Below are 23,035 nucleotides of genomic sequence, written 5' to 3'. Positions count from 1 at the left end.
TTCAAATAAGATGAAAATGAACACTTTAAACTTAGACACACAAGAAAATGAAGGTGAAAGTTAAGTCCCATGTGTTTCATTGCTAGAATTGAGAACCTCAAGCACATTTTCTTCTCCTAGTTCAGAATCATTTTAATTAAATGACCTCAGAGCCTTTGGGGAAAGATTAGCCACAGAATTAAAACTGTGTTTTCAGGCCAGTATTGGTGAGAAAACAGTCAGTGCAATTCCCCTTGAATGAATATATCTTGTTGTTTATTTCCATTCTGTTTTAATGAGCACCTAATTGCATTTTTTTTTTTTTTACTTTTTGGTGATCTTTCTGCTTTTGTTAATGATTCAATATTCACTTGAATGCCCCACTGGGATGTTCAAACTTCATAGACCTCTGCAAATGATTTAATAGTATTTTTTGCTCATCAGTATTGCTATGTGTCAACCAGAACATCTGGAAAGATTGATTAACTGCAGTTTTAATCACGTTTCTGTTTAGTTTGATGTTATTTTAAAACTTCAAAAGAAATAATATTTTATCCACATTAAATATCTACAAAAGCAAAAAAGGGCAAATCATTTCCCCAGAGGAAGAGATTGTATGAATAGGAAATTAGCTAAATCCAATATATACATATTTGCCTCCTTTCATTTTATTTTTGCATTGAGGTATATATAATTGACATAAGACATTTTATTAGTTCCAGGTACACAAAATAACAATTCTATATATGTGTACATCAGGAAATGATCCATAGTAAGTCTAGTTATTATTATTTGTATTATACACAATTATAAACATTGTGTGTGTGTATGTGATGAGACCTTTTAAAATTCACTCAGCAACTTTCAAATATGCTATAGAGTATGATTAACTATTATCACCATGATATAAGATTATAACCTCGTTTTAGATTTTTTTTTTTTAATTTTAGAAGACTATTAGTTATCAATGTAGGTTCATCCTTGGTAAAAAATTTACCATTCTGATAAGCAATTTTGATGAGGGAATTTTTATTTGTGTAAAATGGAAAATGGGTACCTTTCATTTTTGTTACAAGTCTAAAACTGTTTTAACAATATTATGTCTTTGAAATTATATTTATACAAGAACTGGGGTATAGGCCAGAGGCACAGGAGGGTGAGAGAATTCACCAGAAACAGAGCGGGAAGCAGAACTGGCAGTCGGACCAAAAACACTGCTGAGAGGGGCAGCAGGCGAGACAGGAGAGGTCTGCTGAGCCATGTGGGTATCTCTCTGGGTGGCCAGGAATCAAACCCACACTGCAGAGGGTGAGGAAAATTTCACAGCACTGCACTCAACCCACTGTGCCACCTGGCAGGTCCAAAACACCAAAACTTCAATATGGATTATAACACAGGTAATAATGAACTACGTATCTAACTAGTTGAAACAAAGTCTCCTTGTGCTTGCATGCAAGATAATGAGACAAGTTTATCAGGTTTCTTTGTTTGTTTTCAAAGAAACAACATAACAATTTGAGGAAGAGAAGTTGGAGAAAAAAGTTTTATGCTATCTTTCCTCTTCTCTCATTTCTTTTCCTCTCGCATTCAGTTCACACAGCCTTTCAATCAACAAAGAACTGTACATTACCCTTTTCTGACTAACTATGGGCACACCATGTGGTTTGGTTCTACTAAAATTACTAAATAATGATTTGTACTTTAGCAACACCTTTCCCATTAAATAATTATAATGTGATGGAAATTTGAGACAAAAATTCCTTCACATGTCAAATATCTATTCTTCGTTACAGACTCTTATTGAAAAGAACGAACTTCATGTAGAAATGCTGCTTTGAGTGCCAAAATGAATAATTATGGATTAAACTTTGATGAAAAGAAGTAAGAAGGCTCCTGCAGAGGAGTATAACCTACAGGGTGTTCAGTAATAATCTGATGAAGAATTTTTTTTTCCTCACTGAAATTTCTATTTCCACAATTTTAACTAAAATTTCAAGTGTTAGTAGATTTGGCTTTCCTACAGGCACTGATTTCAAGTCATTTTTGTCTTATAAAAAACTGCAAGATGACTAAGCTTGTTTCAAGGTCATATCAATTTATAATTTTGAATTAGTAACTTTTAAAAAAACACAGAGAACACTAATACATAACAATGCACCTGCTTTAAGTGCTGGAGATAGTTACATTTTTGTAGATTATTAGGTTTTAGGTACATATAAAATTTAAAACAGAAATAATAAGAAAATGTTAGTTTTTATCTACTTTGTTCCAGTTTTCTAGATTCTGAATACAAATAACATGGGGAAATCTTTAAAATTAGAGGAAGGATGTGGGTCCGTTTCCTAAAAATAGAGGTGAAGATGTCCCCTAAAGAGAAGGATATCTTACACACATCAGGAATAATATGTCAAATAGACTTTTGAGAACACCATATGCTGAATGTCTCAAGTTTTGTTTTAGTTCATGCACTAATCAGGTAAGGTTTTGAATAACTTTTCCGTGAGATAACCTCAAAAGAAAAAAGGTGGGGGTATTTAAATAAGGTTTTACCTAAGTCAAAGTGAAATATCTTTGATAGTTATCATGCAAATATAATTTAGAAATTAAATCTTTAGAATACACATAATTGAACTAGCTTGAATTTCATTCAAGTTTAGTGAATTCTAAAACTGCATTAAAACTTCTGATACCTTATCCAGTCCATACATAATGTTTCTACAGTATTTCTGTTTATATATTCCCCTGTGTCATTCACTTCTTAGGATAATTTGCTTTTAAATAACAGAAACTGAACTCTCTTTCTATATTCCTACTGGATTCTGTTATAGTAAGGCATTTGTCTACAGCCATCCCGCAAAAAATCTCATAGCAAGTTCTCTATCAATATCTAAAATCAAGTCAACAGCCGTCTTTTACTCAGTTGCTTGTTTCTACTCTTTGACTGACTTGTTTTTTTTCTACCACACTACCACACTTGTACAAGTACCTTAGCTAGATCCTTTTTATTCTCCTAATTAAAAAAATGTAAACTAAAGATTTGTGCTTTATACCATGCTTCTGCTCTGTCTCTAGTCACTAGATGGCCAAATCAATTTTGTGGCTTTAAACTCTAGAATACTAATACATAATCATCATTTCCATTTAGACACTTCATAGGAATTTAAACCTGACTTTTTACTAACAAACACCTTCTAACCCCACTAACATTTATCAGTTTTCTTAAATACTATTCCCTTTATGCTTTGACAAAAATCTTGAGGTCTTGAGTTTCCCTTTTTGACACCCCAAAACAACATATTTATTGGCATTTCCATAACAGCCAAGTATCAAAGCATCAATGATAGTCTTCAAAGAAATGGCAAACATTATCGAAATTTTTATGATACCACAAAAGAATCCAAGTAACCAAAGCAATCCTGATAAAAGGAAAATGGAGGTATAACACTTGCATGATATTGGTTTTCATGATATTTCTGGGGAATAATGCCAATAGCAAGAGAACAGATGTAAAAATAAACAAATGAGACTACATCAAATAAAACGGTTTCTGAACAAAATAAGCTCTCACTGAAACAAAAAAATAACTGCACATCTTATATATAACAAGGGGCTAATATCCAAAATATGCAAAGAACTCATAATTCAGCAAAAAGAAAACAAATAACTCAATCAAAATATGGGCAGAGGATTTTAAATAGACACTTCTCCAAAGAAGACATACAGATGGCCAACAGGAAAATGAAAAAATGTTCATCATCAGAGAAATGCAAGTCCAAATCACAATGAAATACTGACTCATATCTGTGAGAATGGTACATTTAAAAAAAAATCCAGAAACAACAAATGTTGGTAAGGATGTGGAGGAAAAGGAACCCTCAACATTGTTGATGGGAATATAATCTAGCAATCCCTGTGGAAAACAGTATGGGGGTTCTCAAAATATTAAAAATAGATCTATATGATATAGCATTTCTTCTTTGATAGCTATCTGAAGAATATAAAAACATTAATTTGAAGAAATAATTGTGCTCCTATGTTTAAGTGTTTTTTTTAAATAAAATTCATCATTCTCTCATATTTAGAATAAGCCCTGATACCTTTAGTATGGGCTACAAAAATTAACATAATCTCATCTCAAACATCCTTTCCATACATATACATATACATATACATCTCCTGCAGATTTCCTTAGGCTACCATTTTGCCAATCATTGACTTCCTCTGCTCTTAAAGGAATCCAAGCCCAATTCTGTTCCAGTATATTTGAGGAGTATTCTCTCACTACTCAACTCACTTTATATTTCTGTCTAACTGCCACTTCATCAGAGATTTCTTCACTTACTCCCTTATCTAAAATAACAGTTTTCTGTCATTTGGTTTCTACCATATTTATTCTTCAAAGTTTCTAAATATCTAAACTTATACATTGGGGTGTTGGTTTGCTTCTTGACTCACTAAAATTTAGTTCTGTGAGAGAAAAACATTTTAATTTTTTTAACTATTGCTATTCATTCTATTACTTCCTCATGTGCATGTGTTTATATGTATTGATTTACATCAGTTGATTAAATGTGCTTGTGTGCACCTGTACAAACACACAGATACAGATATAGAGGGGGAAAGAGAACTATACCACTAGCTTATTGTTTTAGGTTACTCCTTTTTATGTTTTTGATATGTCTTTCTTTTTGATACTACTTTGCTCAATGTGCTTTAAAGAAAGGAATGAGTGAGAAGATGACAATACATAGAATGGAAAGTTTATATTCTACTTATCTCATTGTAATTAACTTAGGCAGTTCAGAAAAAGCAAACAGACATGGATTTCTTGTGTTAAACCTCTGTGGTAGAAAATACATACCATATTAAATATACTACATATGTCCATCGTTTTTGAATACCTTCATAGTCTGATCTATATGTCATTACATAGTTGCTTTTTTCCTGTCAGTTTCCTTTCATAATGCATATAATACATACAATTATAATAAATTTATTAGATACAAGTATTTTGTTTACAGCAATAAAATAAACATCGGAAGAAAGTATCTTTCCAACTCTCTTGTTCCTTTAATATTATAGTTGTTCTATGAAAGAAAAAGGAAATTCCCTTAACATTTGTCACAATATAAAATTATAAAAGCTCAGTTTCAAAATGAAGTTTCTTGAATTATAACACAGCCTTCACTGCACTAGTGCTTCGTGATATAAATGCTACTGACCTGACAGCCCCTGCACCTGCCATGAGGGAGGATCATTGTGTCACTCATGAATGTTTCTTACAACTATTTGAAAAGCCCATAGGTGCTAATGTCACTTTTACATTCAGAATCATAATGAGGAATATTCAAGATTCGGAAATAGTGAAAAATGTGTATTTTCAATGAAATGCTAGTCATTGTCTTGGGAATTCTCCAGGGAGATATTGATCCATAAGGGTCACTGACTATGCTATTTCAGAACTCAGAGTTAAATAGATACTTCTCCAAAAAAGACATGCAAACGGCCAATGGGCATATGAAAAGATGTTCAACATCACATATTATCAGTGAAATGTAAATCAAATCCACTACAAAATTGCACCTCACACCTACGAGAATGGCTCATATACAAAATAAATCAAAACAAAGCAAGCAAGCAAACAAACAAACAGAAATAGCAAGTGCTGGTGAAGATGTGGTGACAAGGAACCCTCTTACACTGCTGATGGGTATGTATTATAACTGGTCCAGCCCCTGAGGAAGGCTGTGTGGAGGTTCCTCAAAACACTAAAAATGGATCTGCCATTTTGACCCAGCTATTCCACTAGTAGGAATCTACCCGAAGAACACAAAAACAGTGATTAGAAAGGATATATGCACTCCTATGTCTATTGTATCACTATTTACAATAGCCAAGATATGGAGACAACCTAATGATCCAAAACAGATGAAAAGATCAAGATATGGTGTACATACACAATGCAATACTACTCAGTGATCTGAAAAGATAATCTCGTCATTTGCTGCAACATGAATGGAATTGGAAGGACTTAGGCTAAGCAAAATAAGTCAGAAGGGAAAAAATAAGTATTGAATTGTTTCATTTATATGCAAAATACAGAGAAACCAAACAAAGGGGCTGTAAAAAGACAAAGCTTGCAAGCTGACAGTAGATCTGAGGAGGGAACTATATAGGGGAGGGAAGAACAAAGGAATAATAGTGATGGATCATGGGTGCTTTGGTGGTGGGAGACCTACAGGGACTGTTCCTGAGGGGAGAAATCAAATACTGTCCAAAAATTAGGAATGATGTAAAAAAAAAAAATAAAAAAAAAAAACACAAAACTCACTAAGTTGTAGAGAATAGAGAGTAAAGGAAATGATAATTGTCCATTGTAATTCAGTTATAATTAAATTTTGTCCTTTAGAAAATGGCCCAAATATTAATTTTTTCTTGCTCTATGGGATATAAACTAGAATTTATGGACTAAATAAATAATATCAGTGTTCCTAAATGACAATATTTAACTATATAGTTCTTCAATATTTTCAACGAATCTTAATTTTGAATTTCTTTCCTCATGAATTAATGAGATGGAAAATGTCTGAAAATATTCTATGGGCTGTGATTTTGCCTATGGAAGGAAAAAGGCAACGTATTTACATATGTATGTACACATGTGTTAATTTATGTGTAACACTTTCAGAATGTAATTGCTGTATTTTTGTTTGCCTCCTTATTTTTTGTTTAATATTAAAGATATAGTAGCCAGAAATAAACTAAACATGTGGTATGATCTTTGAAACATCTTGTCTTGACACAATGCCATATTTTTTTCTTTATCTTTTCCTTTATGTGAATCACATTCGAATTACAACATTGATTATAACATGTCAATGGATTCCAGAGCAAGAGTTTCTGTAGTCCACAGCAATATTTGGTTGAAAATAAAGTTGGGGTTAATATGTATATATTTTTTAATCAGACATGTCACTTAAATTTTTTAACACACATCTTTGTTGATGTAAGACAATATGGTGACATATTTTATGTTAAAAAAATTCACTGATCTGCTGAGAAAAATCATTTTTTAATAATGTGTTGAGATTTATTTTTAGCATATTTTGTCACATAAATCATGCTCTGTTGGTTGGAAAACATCATGTTGATTACTTGAACTTTATCTTTGGTTGCCTTGGGGAATATCAATAAAGACATTTCAACTATTTTTCCATTAATATCCCTGTTTATCCTTCAAATACAGAGGCTGTACTTCATATATAAGGTGACATTTTCCAAGATGCTACAAACACACTGTGATAAAATTTGAGCATTCATATGACAAAAGAATATTGTACCATGTCACATCAAAGTTTCCTAAAGAGTGAAAGCTATATAACTAATTCAATCTTTGGATTAATATATCTGTTTTGATGGATTTTTAAATCAAAAGCATTTATATTGTTACTGGTGATTATTGGGTAAATATTTAGTGAAGCACGCAATTGAATAAGAAGCAATTATTAAATACAAATGACAATGGTTTCTCATCTCCCTCTAATACACAGATACATGTCTTTGTAGGTATACCTTCAGCATACATTGACATATATCTATATTTAAATATAAAGCTATACATGCATGTAAATGTATAGACCTTTAATACACTATACTTGCAATTCAAACATACAAAATTAAATTTATATAAAATGTTATTTTTATTTTAGTGATTTAATTTGTATTGGATCAGTCATGATACATTGAAAAAAATAAGGTTTTTCAACTATAATAAGATGAAATTGCTACTTAAGAACATTTTGACAAATGTAATCATTTAAAATTTTTTTCTATGAAATTAGTGTGTCCAACTTCAATTAAATCAGAATGTTAGATATTTTATAAAACCAAAAAATATTACTATAACTTTTATATTTCATATTTATTCTTGAAATCTTGCAGGGTTGAAAATTGAGAATCTGACAAATGAGAGCAGTAAGATTTTTCATATTTAAAATAGTGAAAGAATTCAAATCCAACAACGGAATGATTAAGTAAAAAAATTGCAATTAATTTGATTTTATAAATACATCGAAATGGTTTGCAAAAATGAAAAATGTTATTGACAATATTAAAGTGGATACTATTAAGCACAAAATTGTATCTATCCTAAAAATATACATGCATTTGGGAAAAAAAGGGAAAAGTTTAGAAAATATTAGTTTGTTACTATGGTAAACAATTCTAGGCATTTTTTTTCAGGTCTCAAAATAAACATATGAATTGATCAATAAAAGAAAGAAAAATGAATACAGAGTCATCCTTAGTCTGGGTAACAACCAACTAGGACTGGGAGGCTGCTGAGGGTCATATCCCAGACAGCCTCAGATGCCCAGGCATATTGAGGCCTGGAGGCATGTCCACAGCTGAGAAGAGGAAACCACACCTGCAAGTTCCACAAATGAAATTCAACCAATCACCACTTGAAAAACTTTCCACCAATCATACTGCACTGATTGAGTATCTCATTTGCATAAAGGAGACCAAATCTTGCCCTTTTTGTCTACATAAGAACACATCTGGCAGATTCTTTGGGTACAAGCTGGTGAACTCCTTGAATATTAAGATCAAATGCTAGAGCAAATATTGTTTAAAAATGAACAATGATGTAAAAAATAAATAATATAAATAAAAAATAACAAAAAAATCAAATGTTCCTGGGTTCTATAACCCCTTGACTATAGCCATGAAGCCTGGAATAAACATTTGCTGTAAAATTTTACTGAACATTCCTGCATTAGTACTTGAGCAGCAAAGCAAGAATTATAACATTACAATAAAATATGAGAACTGTAGCATTTATATTGTAGTGAGAGGTGTAATGCTTCAGCTATGAAGTGAGCTGTAATACTGGAGATGTAACCCAGTTGCTGTAACTTGACCGGAATTCAGTATCACACGAGTTCTTATCTGTGTCTCTGTCTTTCTAATTATATATATAAATTATATATATATAATATGCACAGGTATATAATGTATACATGTATGCATGCAGACACTAGATTATAGTACATATATAATTTTACATATAGTGTATATATAGTTTTAGCATGAAATAAAAAGTGAAAAGAAATAATGGAAATTCACATAAATGTAAGTAACTATAATATTTAGTTTTGAAATTTAAAGAAAATGATGGGAAAATTTAGTTTTGAGCTAAAAGAAATATATAAGGTAAACTAGATTTACTAAGAAGAACTGAGGGTAGATACCATTTTGCTTCATATTCTATCTTTTCTGATATTTGTCTCTTTTCACTGTCCTCCAGCAAAAACAAACAACAAAATTTCCTGAGTTCATAGAACCTTAATCATGGATCTCTTTTCATAAACACCTACTTCTACAAGAAGTTCTGGTTCCATGTTCTGACAAGTGCTACTTAAACTTTAAGCAATGAAGTTCAGTTTCAGGTTAAATTCTTAAAAAAAAAGTTAACATTGGTTTGCGACACTCTGTATGTTTCAGGAGTACAGCTTCACACCACAACTGTACACTCCTCTTTTCCCCTCTGGATATCACCACTGTGTTGTAAGAGCAGGTTAAATACTTCAAAGTTTGTGTACCACACTCTGAAATAGGTGTTTCAGCTCAGAATACATGCCAACAAAGAGAGAAAACAGGGAATCAGGCTAAGCAAGGGGTAATAAAAAGGGAAATTACTTTAAGGGAATTAGGGGCACAGCAAATCATCCTGAAAATGGACTTCACATAAACCGTCCAATGACACATATATTATTTTTCTTATGTGTTTGGTTTGATTTTCAAGAGTGGGCAGAAGGCAAAGATGAGAGGTACAACACAGGGTAGAGATTCTACAGAATTCATGAATGGTTTTCTTTGAAATTCTGATTTACTACTCCAGAAAAATTTCCATCATTGCTTTTGTATACTAATTGTCAAATTTAAATGTTAACTAATGGTATGTGGAAATAGTCCAAGACATAGTCTATGAAAAATTATCTTTACAGAATATCAATTATTTTAAAACTGTCCTTAGGCAATTTTTAAGCATTAAGAAAAATATTCCAAATACTACTGATTACACTCAGAGAAAACAAGACAAAGCTGTTGTAACAAATGTAGCACGTGACAGGAGATATTAAAAAGAAATCAATCTCTGTCACTAAGAAGAGACTGTTATCACTAGGAAAATGCATTAAGTAAATTAGACAATATTGAAATTAAAAAGAGGAAGATTGAAAAATAGAAAGTGTTTAAGTATGCAATGATTAGCCATGTGTTATTTTTAGAAAGAAAATATATTGTATTAAATGTTTAGGATAAAATGTCAAAACAGTACAGTTCCAAGATTAAGTAGACATATATGTGCACTTCTCTTAAGAGAACATTTTAGGAAGTGGGTGGGAGAGATCAGGAGAAAATTTTATGGCTTTCCTTTGTTCTGATCTCAAAAATGGTCCAAAAAATATGTGTACAATTAGATTAAATATACAACACAAGAAAAATCCAGGGCTGATGCTTGAAAAAATTATAGCTAATGATGTGTTGCTTTACCCACACCCTCAATTTTCTCCTTAATCTTTCAATATTTTGCAGATGAAAATCTATATCTAAATATCCAAGAAGTGATTTCTTACTAATGTATCAGTTTACTGTATAGAAATATAAATTATTGAGAAATGTTCAAATTTGAGAATAAAGCTGCTCCATTTCTATAGCAATACAGGTCCCTGCAGGAAGAGTAAATTCCACAATCCAGTCTGGCCATGACTTCCTCTGGAGCAGAACAAAACAGCATGCTGTAAAGCACTGAATCTTGACTTGCTGGGTGAAGGTCACTTCAGAGCCTTTTGGGGGATATTTCAGCCACACTGAAGCCACTACAGTAAAAATCAAATTGTTTGAGGGGCAGCCGCAATAAGGCAATCATTCCCTTTTCTATCTCTTCATAGCATCAGTGTGACAAATCTCTTACAGTGAAAATAACTCTGAATTGTTCATAGGCTGCCAGGTGAGAGGACAGACACAGTGTGACTTTAGTTTAAGGGTAGATGAACAGGTGAAAGGATTTTACAGGAAAATCTTTTCTTTATACCTGATGCTGAGTTTCCCCCCACCCCTTTTTTTTAAAACTCAATGACTAGAATACAGAATGACATAACTTCCCTGGAAACTACTCAAATCATCTTTTCATATGAGAGAATCACTTAGAAAGGTAGAATTTAGGATTAAGTAAATTTTGATAATGATGCACACATCAGCCTGAACTATGGATTATAATTTTTTAAGATTTATTTATATTTATTTATGCATACAAGAACCAGAGGTGCAGGGAATGAGAAAATTCATCAGAAACAGAGTGGGGAGCAGAACAGGCAGATCTACCAAAATACACTGCTGAGGGAAGCATGCGGGCGAGACAGGAGAGGTCTGCTGTGCCTTATGGGCTATCTCCCTGGCCTGGGGATCGAACTCATGCCACTGTGGTTGGTGATAGCTTGATAGCTCTGAGACTTTAACCCCTGTGTCACCAGGGAGGCCCCTGAACTATGGATTATACATTGTGATGCAGAATTATCAGTTTAACACCTTTTCAAACATAAGCAGATCTTTGTGTCACAGATCTAAATTCTCTTTCATCATCTATCAATCTATCTCTATATGTACACTAGTAGACCACTGTACTAACTATTCAGAGCTGTACACAGACAGCTGTAAACCAAGACAATAGTCTTGGTTTCTAGTAGATTAGATCTCCCCACTTAGAGTTGTCTCCTTAGGACTGTCTTCATTCTAACATATACATTTTGAAATGAGCTTGTGAAGTTCATTAAAAAATACATACTGAAATTTTGATTAAAGGCTTATTAAAGATCAGTTGGAGGGCAAATTAGTATCTTTGTGATTGTGTCAGTTTTTTAATATGTGACATACATGTTCACACATTGCCCATTCATTTAACGCATTCCATTTCATAGTTCTAACAGGGTTATTTGGCATTTTTAAGCTGATCATTACATACTGTACAAGATTTGTGGCTCTTCTGATTGGTATTTATTTTAATGTTTGTTTTCTAAAACTATTTTTTAAGTATAGAAATGCAATATGGGGCTGTCTTGGTAGTGCAAGGGGTTAAGCACAGTGCTGTGAAGCTGTCCACAGCCACTGCAGCACGAGTTTGATCCCCAGGGGGCCAGGGAGCTACCCACATGGTGCAGCAGACCTCTTCTGTCTCGCCCTCCCACTGGTCCCCTCAGCAGTGTATTTCAGTCAATCTGCCTGTTCTGTTCCCCATTCTGTCTCTGGTGAATCCTCTCACCCCACACCTTTGGCCTGTACCCCAGTTCTTGTATGCATAAATAAATAAATCTGAAAAAAATGAAATGCAATATGACAACCAAACAACCTTTTAAATTCTCATTAGAACATAGTAGCATCTTGGGCTTCCCATGGTGGCACAGCGGTTGAGCACTGGGCTGCGAAGCTGCCCGCAGCCTCTGCAGCGCCCCTTCAATCCCCAGCCACCGGCGAGGGTCCCACATGGCAGACCTCTCCTGCCACCCGCTTTCAGTCCTTCTGCCTGCTCTGCTCCCTGATCTGGCTCTGGTGAATTCTCTCACCCTCCCGCGCTTCTGACTGTACCCAGTGCTTGTATAAATAAATAAATCTTTTTTTTAAAAAAAAAAGAACATAGTAGCATCTTTTAATATAATTGTAGCTTTGTTTCTGTATTCCAATCCCAATTTTGTTGTTGATGTTTACATTTGTTGCATTGTTTCATTTTTATATGTTTCAGAAGTCAGAATTCTGTACTAGTTAAGAGAAATAAAATGGTTCAATGCATAATAGTCATTTTTTGTCAGATTAAGAAAGATTTATTCTTGGTTTTAAAGAGTTTCTTTTTAAGTTTTTTTTTTAAAGTTTTTTTAAATTTTTTTTAAAGAGTTACTGAATTTCATGAAATGAATACCAATGTCATAGATTAAATTGATAAAATTTCTAATGAAAAATATTTACTATAAAAATACTTTTTGTATCTTAATTTCCTTTAATAAAATAGTGAGATTTTTCAATTTTTGAAATATATTTTAGAAGTATATCTTTATCACTGCTTCACTTGAATAATAATTTTCTATTTTCAACTGCTAGATTTGTGACATTTTATTTGATTTGAAAATCATCTATTTCTTTACTCTGTTAAGGTTTTCCTTGTGCTTGGTGCAGTACAATTGCAACACATTGGGTCTACAGGCATATACCTTGCTTTGTAAATATTGTACATCCCCGTATCTTTGAAGATTCAGGGTTTTTATTATTTCAGGACATTTTACTTATAATCACTTCAATTTTCTCCTTTTCCCCATATTGTCTATTCTCTTCTTCTGGTAGTGTGAATAGAGTATGTTAAATTCCTATTTTGAGGACTGTCCTGTCTTTACTTTTTAGTTCTTGCTTTCATGGGGACTGCATCATGATGCAGTCTGATTAACTTCTTGAGCAGAGTCTTACATTTCAACTCTTTATTCCTCTTCATTTGTTACTCAACTTAAACCTATATTCTTTTGATTTCAACAAGTTATTTTTATAAAAGTTTTATATGTTTAATTTAAAATTAATTCCAGTCAGTGTTAATAATTCTTTGCTGTTATTGTTCCATCTTTCATTCATCTAAACATTTCATAATTATTTCTATATATCTATAAATATCTACACATGGTATCTATACATAACTATTCTACATTGAAAGATTTCAGTAAGCATATATTTATCTATGTGGCTTCTCCATCTTACATTTCCCTCTTTGTGTGTGTATGTATTTTAATCTTTGATTGTAAATTCTAATTTTGTGAGTCGCATTGAGTGGAAAATCTAAATTGAGGTTGCTTTTATTTCAGAGCAATGTGTGTATGTTTCAGTCAAGAACTAGGGACAACATTCATTTTAACCCAGGAGTCTTTATCAGAGTTTACCAACTGCTGTCCACAATTCATTTCCAGACTATAAGACTCATAGTGGCATTTCCACATTCGATTTCACATTTGTAGGTGATTATTACTGCATGCCTAGATTTCAGTCAGTAGCTTATGTTTCCTCAGCACTCCCATGGTGGTGGGACAGCTCTTTGGAGAGAGCTTCCTTCCCAGCAATTTAGTAATTCGATAAAAATTCTGTTCAGTGAAAGATCTATTTGTTTTGTACTACAAAGATCCTGTGGCATGTCACGTGCTGCTACCTTGCTGAAAGTGAAAACTCTAAGGTATTGCATAATGTGCTATTTACTTTTCAATAATTTTCTCACATAGAAAAACAATGCCTCACAATATAAACCCAAACTGTATTGAGATTAAGTAGTGTTATATACAGGAAGCATTTTGAGGAATGCACACAATACATAACACCCACGCCATTGCTATATTATTATCAGTAATATAACGATTATGAAGGGAAAATACTTGCATACATGGAAAAGATTACAATCAATAACTCATCCATGTTTTAACAGTCACTCCAAGGTTCTCATAAGTGATATTCTTGCAAACGTTTTGTCTAAGTATGGATCTAAAAATAAAGTCATTCTATACTTTCCAACTCTTACCTAACTCAAAAACTCCACCTCTTAAAAAAATCCCAAAGGGAATTTAACTCAAGTCTTTTTCCATTCAATTATGTGGGGATCATTGGTTGGGTGTCTAAACTGTACAAAATGCTGCATTAGATAGTGTAAGGATAAGATATACAAGAAAAAGTTCTTGTCCTTGAAGAGTTACAATCCAAGAGCTTTTGAGTTTCAGAGTTAAAAAGAAAATATTCAAAAATGAACTGTAAATTGTAAACTACTGTGATGCCCATACACCTGTGCCTCCTCTTCTTTTTAACACACTGTTAGCAAGCCTTAGTGAAAGGAACTTGAGAGAGATTTTGAAGTTCTCCAAAGAGCATGTGGATGAGAGAAACAGATTTTCCTTTGAAGCTCAGAGTTCAAGTGCAACACATATTCTGTCTTAACACAGATTTGCAAAGATAGATGAGGCAAGCAAGACAACTCTTGGATATGTTTTAGATTCCATTAAACATTTTGAAGAAAAACAAGACTTCCTGAATTAAAAGCTTAAGTAGAGGCAGTCTCAAAGGCAAATTGTCAATGTCCCAATGTTCTAGGAGAAAAGAAATTTTAATAATAATAATGAAAAACTAATGAAATTTCAGCGTTCATAATTTTGCAAGAATTCTTCAGTGTGCTCATTGTGCACAGTCTTTCATTTACTTTCCCTAACAATGAATACTTGAGTAATTGAGTCTGTTTCTTTTATCCAAGGAAGGGGAGTACAGGACTAGAACTCAATCCACCAGTATTGCTCCTCCTTTTCTCCTTATTGGCCCCTGGAGTCAAATCTCTGCAGGGAATTAATGCATTATATGTGGTCTTTTGTCTTTTTCCAATTCTATTCAAGAAGTATCCTAAATACATGTAAGTTTTTATACCTGAAAATCAAGGGTTCATAATGAAACGGTGCTTTAGCAGTGCTACAGAAGTCAAAGGACAGTGCCGAGGTAGAGGACAGGTCACTGTCTGTGGGTTCTCACACTCAGTTGCAAGACCACTGAGACTTAGGGAACAACAATGGGGTTTATTTAACAATCAGGGGAAACAATGAGTTTCTAAGGCCACAAGTGGCCACCTATCTCCCCCCAGATAGTGTCCCCAGTGTGTCCAGAAGTCCCAAAGGGCCACTCATCCAATATGGCTGATGCTCTACTGTCATAGAGGACCTGGATCTTGTGGGCACACCAGCAAGCAGTGGGCTAGAGTCTAAGTCATGGGGGAAGCTGGAGGGACTCACAAAGGGTGTGGGGGGTCTGGTGCTAAAACCTGGTTAGCATTGGGGGTTGGTCATCAAGCCCAGCTCTTTGAAGTAGGCCTCTGTGCAGTCATTCTGCAGCTTCCCACTGCAGGGCAGCCTGGGAAACTCCTGCTGTTGTGGGAGCCTTAGGGGCTCCAGCACGCAACGCTGGTTTGCCCTGGGAAAGGGGCTGTCCACTGGTAGCATGCTCAGGGGCAGGTGGGAACTCTCCCTCTGCTGCTGCTATTTTTAAAAATTTTTAAAAAGATTTATTTATGCATACATGAACTGGGGTACAGGCTAGAGGTGCAGGGGGTGAGAGGATTCACCAGAGACAGAGTGGGGAACAGAAACATAGATCAGTCCACACTGGCTGCTGGAGTAATGGAAGGAAACTACCACTGCTGCTTCCAGCAGCTTTAGGCATCTTCTGTTAGCCTGCCCCCCAACTGTATGCACTTGGGTGGGGAGGCAGTCATCACCAAAAAGCCTGTAAGTTCCACCTCTTAGGCAGTGGGAAAGAGATGGCTTTGCCCCCAGGGGATCCAGTTTCAATACAGACTTTGAATATAACTTTTTCTTGTGTGCCTCTTTCTATAGAAACTAAAAAGAGGATTTTTCTCCTCATACAGTTGAATATTTTATGAAGAGGGTATTTTGTTGTGGTGGTGAGTAATAAGTATCAAACTAGAGCTTTGTTTACTTTACCTTTGAAGTTCATTTATTAGTAGTGATCTGAGAGCCCTCAGAATATTCCAAGAATAGGAATAATAGACAAGTTGTTGTAAAGATTACTCTTATCTGATGAGACTCAACAAAAACAAAGAAAATAATCCAGTCAAAAAATGGGCAGAAGAGCTAAAAAGAAACTTCTCTGAAGAGGAAATGCAAATGGCCAACAGGCATATGAAAAAATGTTCAACATCACTTGTCATCAGGGAAATGCAAATCAAAACTACAATGAGATACCATCTTACACCAGTGAGAATGGCACATATTAAAAAAACTAGCAACAACAAATGTTGGCGAGGGTGTGGAGAAAAAGGAACTCTCCTGCACTGTTGGTGGGAGTGCAAACTGGTCCAACCACTATGAAGAGCTGTGTGTAGATTTCTGGACCTACTAAACATAGAGCTTCCATATGATCCAGCAATTCCACTCCTAGGCATTTACCCAAAGGACACAGAAACATCAATTCCAAAGAGCACCTGCACCCCTATATTTATAGCAGCACTGTTTACAATAGCTAAGCTTTGGAAACAACCCAAATGCCCAAAAATAGATGACTGGATCAAGAAGATGTGGTACATATACACCATGGAATATTACTCAGCATTCAAAAAAGATAAACACGTGCAATTTGCAGCAACATGGATGGCGCTGGAAGGGATCATGCTCAGCAAAATAAGCCAGAAAGAAAAAGAAAAATACTGGATGGTATCACTCATAGCAGGAATCTAGAAAACTTAAATAAAGGACCAGGAAAAAGAATAACTATAAGAAAGTAGAAATCAAAATCAACAAACAACTATGAACCAGAGACACTTTATGGGGAGTGGGGGGTGGGGAGGGGAGGGATTGGGGTCAAAATTAGGGGGTTGCAATTGTATGGGGAATATAAAAATAAAATTTATAATAAAAAATAAAATAAATAAAATAAAAGTCATTCCGAATCAAAATTACTATTTCTATCTCATTCTCCTTCATTGATAACATGGCCACTTACATCTCATTCTATGTACATTTGTTTTGTTCTTTCTTTATACAAACAAGATTTCTCAAGTTTTCAGTGCATTTAACCATGGCATGGGATTACATTTCCAAGTGTTCAGTCCAACCATCCTTGAACTGCAGGGGTTTTTCTTTGTTTTGTTTGTGGACTTCAAGTTCTGGGGGAAAAGTTAGAATTATTTACTTCCAAATTTTGCTCCTTTCTACTTCAAAGTGACCAATTTGTAACTACATGGTACAACACCGGTAACTTTCATGCAGTCTGTGTTCAGAAGAGGGAAAGCATTATATAGGAATACACTCTTAAAGATAAAATGCAGTAGGGAGGTATTATAATGATTGTATGGATTGTTAACATTTCCAGCTACTATCACATTGTGTCATGTTAACCTAATCAATTAAGACTCTATTATCTTCCAGAGTTCACAGCCATTGAGATAGTGCCTCTGTCCCTAGAACCTGATGTCCCTAAGCATTATCAAAAATAATCTAAACGCACACAATAATAATCCAGATTAAGCCTAAAATTCCCTTCACTTCTCTGTGTATGGTATATAGTATCCTAATTTCAATAGAATATGGAGCTGAGAAAGTCTTCATGATAATGTAATCATGTTTGAGTTCCAGGTAAAGAAACCTGTGACTGCATAAAGCATTTTTAGCAAAGAATATTAAATATAGCTGGTAAGGTATTCCTAAAACACACACATACATATAAACACACAAATACTACACACACACACACACACATATATAGTGAAATACATATTTACACTATAAAACATATGTGTAACAACATATCTTGTGCTTTTTAGGTAGACTAAACAAGAAAATCAGAGGAAAACTTTCTCAAATTTACCAAATCAGCAACAACATCCCAGAATCCTTTTATAAAGCAAATATCGGTAAGCATAAAACAAGATCAATATTATTTCATAATGGATTTTAATATTCAAAGCAAGCAATTATGTATTTTTATGGTGGATTTTTAGTAAAAAAAGGAACGATACTTCTATCAACACCTTTCCTTACCAGGAAAATAAAAGCAAAGTCAGATCATTACCTTTAAAAATTAATTAGTGATGTATGTAAAGGAAGATGAACATTCTCCTACAACAGCTTCCCCAAGAATTTTGTTAGAAGGAAAGAATGGGGAAAAAACGTATGATTCACAAGCACTTAATGTGATCATTTCTACCTACTCTTTCTTACTTATGCTAAATAAAACTATTACTAGAAAGTCAGTGTAAGTTCATGGATTAAAAAGGTACGTTTTATTAATAACAAAATGATATGTGGAATATATTTTTGGGTAGTGTATTAAAAGGAAAATACTTCTAAATTGATGATGACTATTGTATCATATCATTAGCTAAACAACATATAAATTTGCATTGATAAATGTAAAGCATATGAGAAAATGGAATCTGTATTATTAATTATCACATTTGATACTTAAACTCATCTTTAGAATGTTGAAAAAAGTCAATCTCAGATTTACAGTTGATAAGAAAATAAAATTAATATTAAAATAAGCTAAATTGTACATATATTAAGTACTTATTTAACCAATAATCTTGGATTATTTTTACCATAAAAAGATTATTTTTGTCATACCACTTTTTATGTTTTATGATAATTTAAGTGTGAAATGTTTTCTATAATGAACTATGAATAAATTCATTTATATCTGATGAATATTTTTAAAATAATACATTTGAAGATACTAAGAGTATCACTATCAATGGAATATAATTTTCAATTTGCTGCTAATCACTGAAAGGATACTAAATGGTAAATATTGGTGTTGGTTGTTTACTTCAGATTTACTTCGGAACTTTCAAGTTTTTCTTTTGCTATGAGTAATTAATTATCATTCTAGAGTAACATCTTTGAACATTGTTTATCAAAGAAAAAATAAATTAAAAAAATCATATTTGTGCAGTCTACATAATTCAAATTCTTACAAAAGTTCAGAAATATTTTTTGGACATTTCTTTCTTACCTGTTTGTGGGCATGATCATATGAATTTATGTGATTGTCAAACTCCTGATGCTTATAATACTGCTTATCACATAGTTCACAGTAAAAATTGGCCTTCAAATCTTCCAAAGCTTTAGCTATGGTGTTCTCTTTTTCAGCATAATCCTAAAAAAAAGAAAATTTCAAGGAAGGAAGCAATTAGTTCTCCCATGAGTTTACTTTATTCTGACACTTGTCAACTTTAGCATAATAATTAGTCAGCAGCAGAATATAACAGCAAAGAGAAAAATAAAGCAAATGCCAGGAAACCAAATTAGAAGAAATAATGAATTAAGGAAAACATTAGTAGGAAAAAAAACAAAAAAATGATTGGGAGGGGGGAAACAGAACTATGGAGAAGGAAAAAAAACAAACCGTAGAAAGAAATAAAAGCTCTTGTTTGAAAAGATCTTGTACTATGTTAACATTAAAAAATGAAAATCGTATTGCATTTTGATTAAACTGTTAATTTCTGGAAATGGTTTAGTGAACACAAAATTTCTAATTTCTAAACATCTAAAATATGTCCTGAAAGGAGAGGTCCATATTGGTGTACAAATATTCATCTTGTATTTTTGTTTCTTTGTTTCCTTAAATCTTTATATAGTAACTTATTCATCCCAACAACATTTCATTTGACTAATGTTTTCATTTTGACTCGTATCAATTTAGGTTGAACTTTTAAAAATTCTCTACTCTTCAGAAAATGAGATTCTTTTCAGCAGGTTATTGGCCTAAACTGAAAAGGATTAAACTGTATAAACAGATTGCTTTCGTCATGCTCAGAGTAAATAAAGATGCCTATATAATCAAACCCCTGAAAAGAAGAAAAATGTAGGCAGTTATTATTAGCTTTCATTTACAAAGCATAAAATAGCAAGATGTTTGACTGTGGCTTTTAGGTTTCTTAAATTTAAATCGACTTGCTATTTCATGCTTCCTTAAACGTTAAGATGAATACATTTTATATGCTGCAACATTGTTCAAATCTTTCACTGAAGTGCTGATATGTAGAAGACCTAAACTTCATTTTTTACCATTGAACTTACTGGTTTTAATTTGAATCGGTACATTTTCTCATACTGAAGTTTTACAATTCAATAAAACTACATATTCAGGTCTCTTATGTGCATACACAGGGTTGCAGAGATGGAATCACAAAGTCTTGCGAATGTAAATAGCAATTGTCTTCTGACTAAATACACACACTAGGAAGGATTCATAGTTTGAATGTAAAAATTTTAAAACGGTTTACTAATTGTAATTTGGGGCCTCCCTGGTGGCCGAGGGATTAAATCTCAGCACTATCACCCACTATGGCCTGAGTTTGATCCCTGGCCAGGGACCTAACCCACATATGGTGTAGCAGACTCTCCTGTCTCTCCCACTGCTCCCCTTAGCAGTGTATTTCAGTTAAGTCTGCCTGTTCTGTTCCCCACTCTGTTTCTGGTGAATCCTCTCACCTCTTCACCTCTGGTCTACACCCTAGTTCTTCTACGCAAAAATAAATAATAAATAAATAATAAAGAGACCCATTGTTGTTTTATTAGTTTTAGCAATTGCACAGTAAGAGGTGATAAATTGCAAAAATAATTCAAATTTTTCATATAAAATTTATCAATTTTAATACTTACCACTTCTGAGAATATTTGTAAAATAATCTCTATTTTTCTTTTTGATTAATTTCAATTTAAAAGATTAGTTTTAAAAGATAACAATGTCAAATATAGTCAAATACATCTACCATACTGAATTCTGCAGACTTTAAAACAACTGTGGTTTAGACACATTAAATAAAACAATAATACACTGTGATTTCACAGTGAAAGTATGCAAAAAAGAGATAAAATTCTAATAGATATGATTTATATTATAATGGAACTAGTTTTTAGCTCAAAGTTGAATTAGCTCTCAAAACAATATTTTTAAAGAACAACTTCTTTGCAAACTAGTTGATTCTCCCCATTAATTATAATTATAGTTAAGCTATTTCCTCTATCGAAATACTTGGCTATTTCTTATTATGGTATCTTTTTTTTCTTCCTAATGTTGATATTCTTCCAGAGAAAGAATATTTGCTCCCTACTTATTCTTTCTAAAAAAGTGGGGAAATATTGAGTAAAGCAAATTGAATTCTTAGGTAAATTTCATTGTTCAAAAAATTTACCCTTAGATTAGATCAGAAAAGAAAAAAAAAATCTAAAAACGATAGCTACTATATTTATTCAGTGCTTGGTAGGGGTAAGTCACTGATTAAAAATTTGTATGTATTAAATAATTTAATCCTGATAAAAATAGAGATATATATTCTGGACATTTCTTTATTTTCCAGTTGAGAATACAAAAAAAAAAAATCCAGAAAGTCAAATAACTCTTTCAAAGATGGATAATGAATAAATACGCAGCTGATATTTGAATCCAAATAATCTGATTCATATAGAATTTCATTATGTTTAAATTTCATAACACATAAAATTAGAAAAGGCTGTGTAATGACTCAATATTTTACCATTCACCTTCAACTTGGGACTAACCTTGTTGCTGGTTATCCTAGCCTATTTATACTCAAATAATTTTTAAAGAAATTTCCAAGTTCATATAATGTTATCTGTAAATCTTTCAATATCTAGATCTAGATTAGGACTTTTATTAAACATCATCACAAAAGCAATACCAGACCCAAGCAAACTAAAACAATAAAGAAACCACAATTATTTCTTACTTTTATCAAATATCTAGTCATTGTGTTAAAATAGCTACAATTGTCTAATATTTTAAACTACTGTGTTCAAACAAATTCAAATAGTCCCCCTTAATCTGATATGTGTCTTAGCTCTTTATGTTATATGTCTTCCCACTCTTTATTTTACCCCTTCATGAAATGCATTTTTCAAAAAGGAATTTAAATTATACTTCACATTTTAAAGAATGTTTAGAACTGCAAAAAAAGTGATAATAAACTTATATCATTGCCACAAATAAAATTATTAAAATTTGGATCCCCTTTGTTAGTATATGTGTGTCTTTGTCTATAATAGTAAAAGGAATATGCCTTGGCTGAAACTGAAGCTGCAATAGATTTCATACTAAGAAAGATTTCTGGACTAGACTCAGGTTGATATGAGCTACAGAAGTAGTCAGGCTTTATTCTTTTTTTTTTTTAAGATTTATTTATTTATGCATATAAGAATTGGGGTACAGGCCAGAGGTGTGGGGGTGAGAGGATTCACCAGAGACAGAGTGGGGAGCAGAACAGGCAGACTGACTGAAATGTACTGCTGAGGGGAGTCAGGAGAGGTCTGCTATGCCATGTGTGTAGCTCCCTGGCCAGGTATCGAACTCATCTGTAGTGGTGGCAGATAGCTTCACAGTGCTGGGTCTTAACTCCTTGCACCACCAGGCAGGTCCCCAGTCTGTCTTCTTGCAGACGTTAGTAGAATAGAAGGACTGGTTATTGTAT

At 33.2% G+C, this 23,035-nt stretch overlaps 1 protein-coding gene across 1 annotated transcript in view; it reads right to left on the bottom strand.

Moving 5' to 3' along the window:
- The window catches only part of ZNF804A (zinc finger protein 804A), a 221,886-nt gene that overhangs the window by 28,613 nt on the left and 170,238 nt on the right, over positions 1-23,035 (bottom strand). The window contains exon 2 of the mRNA XM_054699909.1: positions 19,558-19,701. Coding sequence (XP_054555884.1) covers positions 19,558-19,701 — 144 coding nt within the window. The remainder of the gene's footprint in view (positions 1-19,557; positions 19,702-23,035) is intronic.

Source organism: Talpa occidentalis, unplaced genomic scaffold, assembly GCF_014898055.3.
Source record: "Talpa occidentalis isolate TD23 unplaced genomic scaffold, MPIMG_talOcc4v2.1 talOcc4.3, whole genome shotgun sequence".
Taxonomy (NCBI): domain Eukaryota; kingdom Metazoa; phylum Chordata; class Mammalia; order Eulipotyphla; family Talpidae; genus Talpa; species Talpa occidentalis.
This window is presented reverse-complemented; position numbering and strand designations above follow the sequence as displayed.